This window comes from Aquila chrysaetos, chromosome 3 (genome assembly GCF_900496995.4).
Source record: "Aquila chrysaetos chrysaetos chromosome 3, bAquChr1.4, whole genome shotgun sequence".
Lineage (NCBI taxonomy): Eukaryota > Metazoa > Chordata > Aves > Accipitriformes > Accipitridae > Aquila > Aquila chrysaetos.
Window position 1 is genome coordinate 60,060,571 of NC_044006.1, and position 12,849 is coordinate 60,073,419.

At 39.0% G+C, this 12,849-nt stretch overlaps 1 protein-coding gene across 2 annotated transcripts in view; it reads left to right on the forward strand.

Moving 5' to 3' along the window:
* Positions 1 to 12,849, forward strand: part of GPR158 (G protein-coupled receptor 158) — a 211,747-nt gene that overhangs the window by 16,340 nt on the left and 182,558 nt on the right. For both annotated transcript variants that reach the window (XM_030009953.2, XM_030009954.2), the window contains exon 2: positions 974 to 1,079. In XM_030009953.2, the coding sequence (XP_029865813.1) occupies positions 974 to 1,079 (106 nt within the window). The remainder of the gene's footprint in view (positions 1 to 973; positions 1,080 to 12,849) is intronic.

The following is a 12,849-nucleotide window of genomic DNA, read 5'->3' on the forward strand; positions in this document are numbered from 1 at the left end:
CTCACAAGATGATGCTATAAATGTTCTATGTACAAAGTCATTCTGGAGGTTATTTTAGAGAGAATAAGGAAATTTTTGAAGGCTTTTTTTAAGATATGCAACTACAGTCTTACAGCTTTTTTTCTTTTGGTGATCTCAGAGTTGTTTATAAAACAGAGTGTTGGCTTTGAAATTGAGTTGTTAGCTTTTCAGTCAAAAAAATTTGAGGGAAACTACTGATGATGAAAACTTGAGCATTCTTGGCATGGAACTAATACAGTTTAGACAGTCCTTGAGGACCTATGTGTATAGGAAATTTTTTTATTTTGGTTTCACAGACGTCAGTAGCCTACTCCTGGCTCGTGCTGCCTTTCTGATATATCAGGTATTATACCAGCGCCAGCTGGCTGAGATGGGGAGAGAGGGGTTTGGGTGTCTGCTGGGGGAGGGTGCTGAGCCGCGGAGAAGAGGTCTGAAGTCACTGAAGGTCGGGGTGTCTCTGGGGAGAGTACAAAAAGGGTTTTGCCAGCTGTTTTGGTAAATAGCATTCCCTGGAGCAAAGGGGAGGATGTCGTTGTCACTGGGCATGGGGTTAAGGTGCAGTGCCTGGTACCGTACTTGGGGTCGGCTGGGGAGGTTGCTGGCCTCGGAAAAAGTAGTGCAGGTTGTTTGTTGTATTTCAGTTCTTTGCTGCATTGTAAAATATGAAGGGCATTAAATTGTTTGAGTGTATAACTTCTTACCTGCCACCTTACACTTACTCAGTGCATTAGATTTACTGAGCTTTTGTAATACATCTCAGTAAGGTCTAATGTAAGAATGTGTCTCTGCAGTTGTGGCTTTGGGAACATGATTCTTCTCTGTTTTCAGACTTTTCATCAAATTCTGTATTTAGAAGAAAGATGTAGCTCTGCTTTGCAGGCTACGGCATCATAAAGAAGTTGAACCTACTTCTGTAGTCTCTGTGTTCAAGGCTGTTTTTCTCTATTTTCAGAGGTGTTGTCAAAGTCGACATCAATCTACAGAAGGTGGACATTGACCAGTGTTCGAGTGAGGGGTGGTTCTCGGGGACGCACAGGTGTCATCTCAACAATTCTGAGGTATGTCTGTTCTTAAGGGACTGAGCTACACTTCAATAACAAGTCTTTCCACTATGAATAATTTTCTGTAGTATAAATGCTATTTATTTTATAGACTTTAAATGTCTTTTGTAGGCTGAAAAAAAATCTTTCCGCGCAAGGTGTTATGGTATGCATGAGTTTCAGGAATGCCTGCATTGCAGAATATTGGCATTAAATAAAACAGAAGCTAAGTTATTGTGCAGAAATAACAGCTGTAGGGAAAGAGTATTACTAGTGAAATGATTTATGAAGTTCTGCTTGTAAGTCAAACAATTATTTTACACTCAAAATCAAAATAGGCTTTTAATGTCAGCATCACTTTTGACTGGACAGCCTTGCAAAATACAGTGAAAGTAGCTCAAATGCTAATAATAATTATTCAGAAAAACATGGGCTTTTGGTAGAAGGATAGAGAATAACAGACAGAATTGGATACTGTAATTCTTTCTTAATAGAAATGCCAACATTTTGACAGAGCTGACTAAATGTTTCTGTTCAGCTCCTTCCTGCTTCCCCTTTCTTCTGTAGATCTGTGTCTGGCTCGGTCTGTCAGCATATCATAGATCATTCAGCCTGGCCAGTCATATGTGTTCAATGAAACTTTAAAATAAAATGCATTCAATGATTTTTCTTTTTATTATGGCATATGATGTTGTTTTCAAAGTCACCCATTTGTCTTCTGTGATACAAGGCACCCCGGGCACTTCTGTGCTTTCAGAAAGGACAACTAAAATGTAGGGAAAGTTGATGGTTGTCTATCAGAAGTCAGGAGATGTTTGCCTAATTTGTTATAAAATTCCAGTTTATCAAAGCCAAATCTAAATTTAGGAGAAGAATTGGTTTTGATGAATTCATCTACTAACATTCTTGAGCAAGAAAAACTCAGAAGTTTTGTAAACATCCTTTTTGTTACTTTTCACTTGAATTTTTTTCTTAAAATAAACTTGAAATGAGAAATCAAGTAGTGTTTGATAAAGACTAATTTTAAATGAAATATTTCTGCAAATGGAAAAAAAAGCATTTTTTTTCTGTCAAGTACTTTTTGACTTCTGAATTCAATTTTTTAATATCTCATTTTTCTTCCTAGAAGACAATATTGTTTCCCATGAGATCTAGTAAACCTTGTTTTCTAACATATGCTAGTTATCCTGAATGTTGTTATATATTTTGGCAAGTGCTTCTCCTTTTCCTAATGTCTTGTGAGCAAAATTGTCAGCAGAGAGGTGGGTTTGTAAGTTGCATCTCTTCCTGCAACTGAGAAGAAGAGGGGAAAAAAAATCCCTATGTGAAGACTAAGAAAAACCAAAGCAAAAGTAAAATGGAGAAAATTAAGAAAGATCAATGGTGGGCTTTAACGCAGCTTTGATCTGGTTCAAAGCCTGTTGTTTGCTGTAATGTGCTCTGAATCGTGGTCTGTATTCTTAATATATAGGAAAACAGAATCTGAGTCAAATCAAACTGGATATAATTCCACAAATACACTCCCCTTACAAATCTAAGTCCTTAAGAGTGTGTCCTGGAGAGAACAATGCAAAAAGCTACTCTCTCTGGAAGAATTTGTTGGAGAAGGGGGGTAAATAAAAGGATTTTTTTTCACTCTTCACAATTCATTTTCCGGGGAGTAAAAAGTAGTTTTTATTTCTCTGTGGAATTCACTCCGATTATGAAAAGGGGTTTTCTTCATGAATATGACATTTAGGAAAATCTACCTTCCATTTTATTATTGTACACGAGGCAAGTGGAGTGTCATTTAGGAAACTGAGTGCAGAATGAAATTCTGCATGAAAGACAACCTTAAGGGTTACAGCAAGTTTTCTATGACTTGCAAAAACATTTTAATTCCACAGTCTTTAGTGTCTCAGTGGGCAAGCTGGAAAATCTCACCTCTATGATGTGGATTCTTACTGTGCATGAGAAACTGAGGTGGCTGTCATGGACCACTGATGCAGAGATGGTGTCTCCACCAGCTTTGAACCAGGACTGGGTTCTTGGCATTCTGGGCTTCACTCTCCTGCTGAGAGGATGGTAGGCGTTTCTGATCTGCTGAAGGAGAGAATAACATTTCTTTTACTTAAAAGGTACATTACAGATCAGTTCTTCATGTTGGGATTCTGGGTTGTGTTGTTGTAAAGCTGGCTGTGCTCAAGTAAGTTTCTTTGCAGAGCTTTTATTTACCAGACTCATTTGCACTGTTGTTTTTACTACTTTTTTTTTCTGTCCCTGTTTATTCTGCATAGTGTTTTTTTTGTTCTTTAGAGCTAACAAAGACTGCTCTACACAGTTTACAATAATCTTTTTTTTTTTTTGTACAGCACTTCTACTACTGTTGAGTCCAACCTGATATATCAGTGTAAAACCAGAGCTGCTTTGTGCTGTTTTGACAATAGAAAGCACTAGGTTTGCTGGTGTTACAAAGGATGTCTTATTTTTCATACTGGACAGTTGCATGGTTTTGTCATTTTGTTTTAGTAGGCCTACTGCGATGCTGTAGTCTGTGAGTTCCTGTGATGCAAAAAGGAATTAAAATATGCATTCCAGGGCAGAAGTTTTTTAATGAGTGATGCTGTGTATGTGAGAGTGGCTCATGTTCACACCTAAAGGTGTTAGTAACATGGGTAAGGAGACGAATGCCACTTCATGAATGGCTTTTCAACTTGTATGTAGAGCAAAAACCTGCCAGCTGTTTTTCCTTCTCCATGGCACTTAATAGAGTGTTAAATCAACAAGGCTCTCATGACTAAGAGAAGGATATATAGGTAATACAAACCTCCTCCAAAATGAAACTTGCAAGCAGGGAGTGCCTTTCCTTATTGTGCCTGAAGAGGATCAGACTCCTTGCTTAATAACAGTGACCCTGGGGATGGGGAGTTGCTGGGAACAATCTATAGAGGTTTCTCTCCTTTTACCCTATAGTCACCACTTTAGGAGAGTTCAGTCTGATGGGGACTTCTTTCTTTACAAGCTGGTCCCATATTCTGCTCTTCACACTTTGTTTCATTGGAATCTACTGTGTAGAATAAGGGTAAATTACATAGTTGTGCAACAATGCTTTCCACACAGTTTGCCTTATAAATGCTAATGAAATTATATTCCCCATCCCCTCTTTTATCTTCTTAGAGGCAGATACAGAAATACCTGCTGATGCTGGAATGCTCTGTCCCAGATTACAAAGACTGTCTCCAGCAGAGTAAGGAAGAGAACGGAGATCTCTGGATTTCCAGTTCTGCTTAATTCAGACCCACCTTCCTCTCTTTAGTTTTCTTAGGTGACTTGAGTATTTAGTGTCGCATAGCCTTTCCGTAGACTGTTTGGTAAGCCTTTGCCATAGTGAATTTCTGATTTGACTCTGAAAGTCTGTTTACTGAATAGCCCATACGTGGCTGGGCTACCAGTGCCCTTAAAGCTAAGGCACAAAACTAAATATTTCAGAGAGAAAACTCCCCTCTTCCCTAACACTATGAAAATATAGCAAGTGACAGAGAAGGGCAAGGGAGTGTCTTGGGGAATGGACAAGAGGAGGAAAAAAACCAACTTGCGTATTACTAAAATGCTTCTTTACTTTGTCTTTTATTTCAGTTAATTTTATAGTGGCTAAAATCTACTAGACATATTGCTGATAAATTTTCCTACTTTCTGTGCTGTCCTGAAGTGTTTATCTTCTCAATAAAAATCAATTGAAAGGGGAGAGATGGAGGTGCATTATGGTGAATGTAAACATATAGTAAACCAGTGGTCTGTATGTGCTAGACAGAAAAAAAGAAGGAATGGATGGGACCCAACTTCTACCAGAAAATAAATAGATTGTTTTTGAAAGTACTGTATTGCCTTCACGTGCTCTGGCATAGAATCACTAGGAGATTATGCCAACAGTGACATTGGGATTTGGCTTTGGAAGGTCATCAAGAGTAACCTGATTATGTGATGGAATAGTTCTAGTGCTAGTCCTTGCTTGAAAGAAGAATAATGTGTGGTTGGGGAATTAAAGAATATTATGACTCAAATACACAAAATGCTTAGACATCCTGTTCCTCCTTTAACTGCCACCTGTCCTTAGATTTAGGTGTTCCTCAGGAGATGGATTGGTGACTCTTAAATATCTTGCTTTATGTATGGTGCCCTCAAATACAAAACAAAAGCAAGAGCTGGGAACTTTAGATTCCCATTTTTAAATTGACAACCTAAATTCCTAATATACAGTCATATTTCTTCTTGATTTGTTCTCTTTTGTGCACAGGACCGATATATCCCTGATTTCATAGCAGCCTAGATGAACTGGGAGAACAAGAGTGCCCTCTTTCAACCTCAGGATGACTGGAAACTGCCCAGTCTAATTAGGCAGGAAGTTAGGTGAGACCTTACGCAGGAAAGCCAAACTGCAGCAGTGGCTACAGTGTATTTCAGTTGTGATTTTTTTTTTTTCCCTCTCTTTTTATTAAATTGTATAGGCCAAAAAGAGGCTGATGGCCAGGTTTTCTTTTCTTGACCTGGGGGAAGAAGGCACAACTCATGGTGAAGCATAGAGAGCTACGTTCTCCTTCCTGCCCTCTACCTTGACACCCAAATAGGGAACAGTTTCCCCCAAAAAACACATGGGCAAGAGATTTGGATTCTGTGGGGCTGCAACAGATGAGACAGGTAATATCTGCAGGGTTAGAAATAATTAAAATGAATTGGGTAAAGAACAAAATGATGCAGATAATTCTGAAATTAACAACAGGAAAAATATAGTTACCCAATAGCAAATCCAAAGTAATTTCATTGTACAGGCAAAGCTGGTTATGGGGGTAAGAAAACATGCATTTTTTTACCCTGTTTGAAACCATAGAAGATTTTTCTTTTAATATATTAGATTCCTTCCCCACACATGCTGGCAGCAGCTGCTGGCACTTTTAGTAACAACTTTAGAGTCCGTGTTGAGACACCAACAATAAAATCAAGGCTGAGGAGCATCTGAAGAAATCAGCTGGCATAGTCCATTGAGCTCCGCCGAATGCCTTCAACCAGTAGCATCATTCTGTGAAAAACGGCAGCAGACTCCACGCTGTTCCCCCATCCTTAATGAGACTGCCAACAGCTTGCAATGTGAGGCAGGCTCAGCTGACATCCCTTTGGGTTTCAACAGTATTCCACAAATGACAGCGTGCAAAAATATCTAGAGGGAATGAGAGAGGCAGATTAAACAAAAAAGTGGCATTGCTGTCTGTATATAGTGTGTGTATATCTGTGTTTGTAGAAAGATGCATAGGCCTACTGTGCATATATTTATTCTGCACAAACACAAAACCAATTGAGAAAGGAAAACAAACTATCAGTACAGCCAAAATCTTTTTTCTATTGTTTAGCAAAACATTTGGGACCATCATATTTTATTATACTGTATGTAGTGTTACAGACAACCAACTGAAAAAGGGGGAGGCGGGGGTTTATTAAAAATAAAATTGTAATGGGATCTGAGTTGGGAGAGAGGAAAAAACCCAGCACTTTCCAGGTTTTCCAAACAGATGCTTTCCAGTGCCCTTGTCAAACTGGGAAAAGGCTATTAATGCACATATTCTGTGGGAGGGGAAGCATGACAAGAGATTAACATCCAAAGTTATAACTAAGTGGATCATGCCCAGTATTACTGGTTTTGCTTATTACTTGCCTGTGTTTTCTGTCCTGTCCATTAGGAAAGATGCAGTCAGAATGAGGAAAAATTTGAAAAGAAAGCTGTTTGGTGATTCAATCTGAGTGAACAGGGTTTATGGAATGTAGTTAACTTCTAATTTGGAAATAATAATCATTCATGGAGCTACAGATTGCATCCAAGATGGGGCAAGAGAAGTACCCAGCTACAGATTGCATCCAAGATGGGGCAAGAGAAGTACCCAAACCAGGATAGAGAGCATACATCAGGATGTATTTCCTCTGAGAAGAAAACAAGTTCTTTAGTGGTAGAATACAAATACTAAATGCTATATCAAATCCTGGGCTAAAGGGGCAATCTAAGACAGAAGGGGGAGCAGCTCAGTTCAGTACACAAATAAACAAAACATAGCCAGCACTTCTTGGATCCAAAAGCAGAAAGGCATATCTGTTCTCTCAGACTGACGGCTGCTCACAGAACTTGGTGTATTTGAAGAGCATGCAGTGACACAAAGAACACATTTCAGATGCTATTTTTAAAATAACTTTGCATCATCTGCATTCATGGGAAAAGTCCCTTTATGACAGTATACCATATCTAATCTGGCATTCCCCCAGACACAATTACATAAAATAAGGTGGAGGTTTGTCAGAGCTTTTAGTGATAAACAAGGTGCTATGAAAACCAACTTTCAGTTTAAGGAAGAGGCAGGTTGCTTAGCTACAGCATCTTTGCCTTTTAAGAAAAAAATTTAAATGATTCTGTGTTTTGCAGGAGCTAATCTTGGTTATCAATGTTTTCTTCAAAGAAGAAAACCTTTGCAACAATTCCTTTCATCCTAGTTAGCAGTGTTAACTTGAGCATTTAAATTCATGCGGGTCAGTTCTATTTGCTGCTGTTTTCCTTCCCCCAGAGTTAAAAAGTGAAAAGCAGTAGGTGATTGGTTGAATGATGCTGACAAAAATTAAAATAGCAGGGAGGTATTTGGTTTCTCTTGCAGCTGACAGGCGATGATAGCATTGCATCAATTACCAGGTCTTTCAGATCTATTGCTACAGCTTTCAGGTCTTTCTCTGCTGGACAGAGCATTGAATTAGGCAATGCCAATTAGCTGAACTGGTGGTTCTCTGCATCTGTTTGGGAAGGAAAGAGGTGGGGCCCAAAAGTTTAGGTAGCTGCAGGGACATGGACAAAATATACCTGGTGGGAGCAGAGGGGAAGTTGCAGAGAGGGGGATGGGCACAGGGAAGAGCTCTTCCCTGGAGAGAAACTGAGAAACTGACTGTGACTGAGGCAAGAGACAGAAGACCAGGGTCTATTGGGAGCCACAGAAGACCTTGCAGCAAAGAGCCTGGGGACTGTAACCAGGCTGGACTGTTCTCCTTTGGCAGGCTGGCTGTGAGTTACCTTTCCCAGATATGAAGTGCCAGTAGCTGTATCGGATCTAGGTCTAAACAGAGCACAGCTTCATTCAAGGCGCTCATTTGTTATCACTACATTCGGAGGACTGTACAATATCTGAAAAATGTCTCTAGTAGCATTAAGCACAATTAGATATATGCAGTTAGATAAATATACAGCATTTTGGTATCAAAGCATCTGGTCTATCCTATGTGAGATTTGATACGCTTATCTGGGAAGATACACAACTACTTCCATATCTTGTGAGATAATATAAAGACTGTTAACCCATCTTACAACTGGGACACAGAGGCAAAATTATCTCTAAACTGATAGACACCCTGACTCAAATTGAGGTGTGATCTCCAGGTGTGCAAATTACCCTCTGCACAGTTTGGTTTCTGCAGTAAAGGTATGCCAAGCTTGTGAGCTGGAAGGGAGTCCTGATGTGCTCCAGCCAGAGCCCAGGCTGAATCATCTTCGGAGTGGGATTTTGGGGTGCATTACAGCATGCATCCACCCCATCCTTCAGATACTTCCAGGAAGGGTTAAGCATCCTGATATATTTTTCAAACCTGTGTCAGACCAGCTTCGTAGCTTTCTTAGTGATCTTGATTTGTGATAGCATTTTGGTCAAAAATGAAGCCACCCAGCCTCCTCTTAGCTAAAAGCACTGTTGCTGCACTTGCTGTCATTGCAAAGGACACCAGCGTCCTATGAACTGTGCAGACTCTGTTCCTGACTTGCATACTTAGCTGTTTGCTTACTCAGACAATATACTGCAGAGGGTTTTTTGGTTGTTAAAATATGAAAATTCTGCTCATGCACGGCACATATTCTACAGTTAATTATTTTTGTTGAAAAAACATGGACTTGAGAAACAGTAGACGAATGGAAAAAAAACTCGTCTGCCTTATTTAATTAAAACTTTAAAAAAATGTAGCAACTGTTCCTCCTGCTTTTTCTATACTTCATGATACCTGCACAAGAGACAAGTTTAGCCTTGAGAAGAAAGTTCATTCCTCTTTTTCTATAACAAATTAAAATTAGACTGAAAACGTATTAAAGATCCGAAGATGAAAAACTAGAGAGAATAGCTGCTGAATCTTCATATTCAAAGCAATGTACTCAGCCATAGTAATAGCCTGAATGGAAACAAACTCATTTAGTTTTATTTTTGGAGCACAATTTTATAGTGCTAGACGTTCAAATACCATCATTTTTGTTGGTGACTCCTGGTAGGAGGTGAATTTTTTTTGCAAATGAAAAAGAACTGCTTTTTGTTTACTTATGCTTTTGTTGAGATCCCAGTGATTCACATGATTTGTTCTTCTAGTTTGCATTTGCCAGTGCTGTAAACTGATGGCTATCAGGTCATCCATTTGCTGAGCAGGGTCTGGTCTCCTAGAAATTTCTCAGTCTTTACTAACCTACTTAATATCTTCTTTTGTGTTTCTTCATTGCTTTGTTGCCCTGTGCTATTTTAGATCATGAATATATTAAGCACCAGTACTAACATGGGAATGCAGAACACTTGATTTTTGATCTTTATCTTTTTGCATATTTCTTCTTTTCTTTTTTATGTTTTGGCTACTTTATAAGTCATTACTGAGCGTCATCGTATTACTGCTTTTCTTTCTTATTCATCTCCTCTAAGGGTTTTACTCTTCTTCCTATCAGTGAATAAGTAGTGAAAGAAAACACACTTCCTATCAGTGAATAAGTAGTGAAAGAAAACACACTTCTCCCTAACACCTTATGCATGTAAACTTCTTAAGTAAGATATTTACTGTCTTTGATTCCTCCTTTACTTGGAAGAGATGGTGAGGAAAAGTGGATGTTACTGTAGAGACAAATAAGACAATTTTGTATTTGTAATACTGCACTGTTTTCTTCTTGCAGCAGGATCAGAATTCTTCTGCAGGTAAATTTAGGCCCTAGATTTACCACAACTATTGTTCGTAGGGCAATCAGATCCCATTTACTTGCATAAAATAGATAGTAGGATTTGCTTACTGAGCTCCACTCTTTATGTCAGAATACAGTAGTTACTTCTTTTATACCACCAATTCCATCTAATATTTCTGTTATTTTTTTCATCTTTCAGATATGGTTGGCTAGGGAAAAAAAGAATTTCATGGAGTGGTATAACTGTGTATTCTAATTTAGGCAAAGTGAGTCCTGTAACTTTCATCTAAAACAGTTATGGTCTTACTCTTACATTTGAAAATAAAGCTAGCTAGGTTGGCCTGACCTGAGAAACAAACTGAGCTTTCTCTATAGCAACCCTCAAATATTTTTTGTGTGTATGTTTTTATATATACATTTACTTACAGCTAATCTGTGTATGCGTGTGCATATGTATGAACATCGTATAAATGCACGCGCATGCATGCCTGTATATACATATATAGGGAACTGTGAATGACTTGGTTGTTTGCACATAGGCATTTCGCTAGAGCTGTTCTGTGATGAGATGTTACAGAGGCTGGGGAGATACTGGTCCTTGTCTCGCGCCTAACCCTGTGCACCAGTACAGGTTGCGGGGCTGAATGGCTGGAAAGCAGCTTTGCAGAAAAGGCTCAGCGGCTCCTGGTAGACATCAAGTTGACCATGAGCCAGCAACGTGCCCTTGCGGCAAAGGCAGCCAACAGCCTCCTGGGCTGTGTTAGGCAGAGCATTGCCAGCTGGTCAAGAGAGATGATCTTTACCCAGCCTGGTGAGGCAGCATCTGGAGGGCTCTGTCCGCAGAGGGCTGTGTCCAGTTCTGGGCTCCCCAGTTCAAGAGACATGGATGTACTGGAGTTAGTCCAGCGAAGGGCCACCAGAATGATTAAGGGTTTGGAGCACCTGTTGAACAAGGTGAGGCTGAGTGAGCTGGGACTGTTCAGCCTGGAGAAGAAAAGGTTCGGGGGATTTCATCTGTGTGTGTAATACCTGATGGAAAGGTGTAAAGGAGACAGAGCCAGACTCTTCTCAGGGGTAGTCAGTGACAGAACAAGAGGCAATGGACACAAACTGAAACAGAAAAAGAATTTTTTTTTTCACACTGTGAAGGTAGTCAGACACTGGAACAGGCTGCCCAGAGATATGGTGGAGTCTCCATTGTTGGAGATATTCAGAACTTGAATGTAGACAGCACTGGGCAACCTGTCCTAGCTGAGCCTGCTCTGAGCAGGCGTTGGGACTGGATGATCTCCAGAGGTGCCTTCCAGCCTCAGCTGCTGTGCGATTCTGTGGTCAGCTCTTCTTTCATCTTTCGCATGATTGGTTTCTCCTGTCTGATTTATATCTGGAGAATATGGTATCCCTTTTGAGCTTTGTATTTCCACTCTGTTTTATTCATGCTTGTGTCAAGACTCTCCTCCATTGCTAACTGCTTTTCCTCACCAGTTGTTTCTTTTAAACTTCTCGTAAGTGTGTGAAGACGTGCATGCGAGTTTTCTGAGAAATCATTTATCTCTGATACTTCCTCTATAACAAGTTCAACACTTTTTTCTCCTACTACAATAGAAGAAATAGAGTAAGTATATTCAGATTCTTATTTTTTAGTTAATAGCTGCAAACATATCTACTTATTTACTTTCAGAACTTTGAAAGCTGATTTACTAGAGATAACACTAAGATTTTTGAATGATGATACTGGCTTGCTGCTTGGGCTAGGGTTGAAATATTTTTATCCCTTCATGTATGTTATCTAAGTATCTAATGGTTAAAGCTTTGAAAGGGGGGAAGATCTGTAATACAGATATGGTAGTGGGATTTATTTGGACAATATACACTGCATTATAAAATGTGAGTTTTCTAAACAGACTAAATTAGTCTACAATGTATAAGATACTGTCCTAGAGATAGAGAAGAATTGCTAGGGCTGTTCAGTAAATTGTTATTGGCTAGTCTGAAATTATGACATTTTGATACTTGTTTTCATCCTGAAATGGAGTGAAACCAACACCATCAGTGCCTTTTCCTGAATTAACATTTTAAAAAAGTATTAATTTTGAAATATGAAAATATGTATTTCAGGGAGCTGCTCTAGGAAATTGTATAATTTGAAAGACCGATAAAACTTGAGTAAAAATGTGCATTAGTTTTAGTCTTTTCTTATGGGGAAAAAATGAGAAAAAGTCATTTTGAGAAAGTCCTGTTGTATGGTAATGGAAAACGGCTTGGTAATAACATTTGGAGCAATTCTAGAAACCTACGTGCCAGTCAAAGCACCACCAAAAACATGTCTCTTTTTCCTCTTGAAAGTTTTAGAAACTTTTGATACCATTTGTCCAATTCCATCGCTAATCATATCTATCTTACGCTGTTGGATAGTCATTGTGGTTTTTAGCTAAACCAAAACAGTTTGTCTCTCTTCCAAGAAGGGAAGTCAAATAAAGCAGCACTCCAGACATTGTAAACTTTTACAAGACATGATAAAACATCTTTATATTCTAATATGTACAAGACATGGTACAAATTGGTTTTAAGCATGCTAGAGCAAACATTTGCCCTGTAGGGCTTAAACTCTTGAATTCATATTGTTCCAGAGCCCTTCAAAGTGAATACTGCATTACACTAGCTGAAGGAGGCATTTCTTGGTAGTTCAATTGTACAGAATTTTTATGTGGATAACTAATAGGATGCTTGTTTGAAATAAATGTCTAAATAAAATGCTCCAATTGTCCTGATATGAATCTTCTGGAATCTTTTTGTGAAAAATTCCAAGACCAA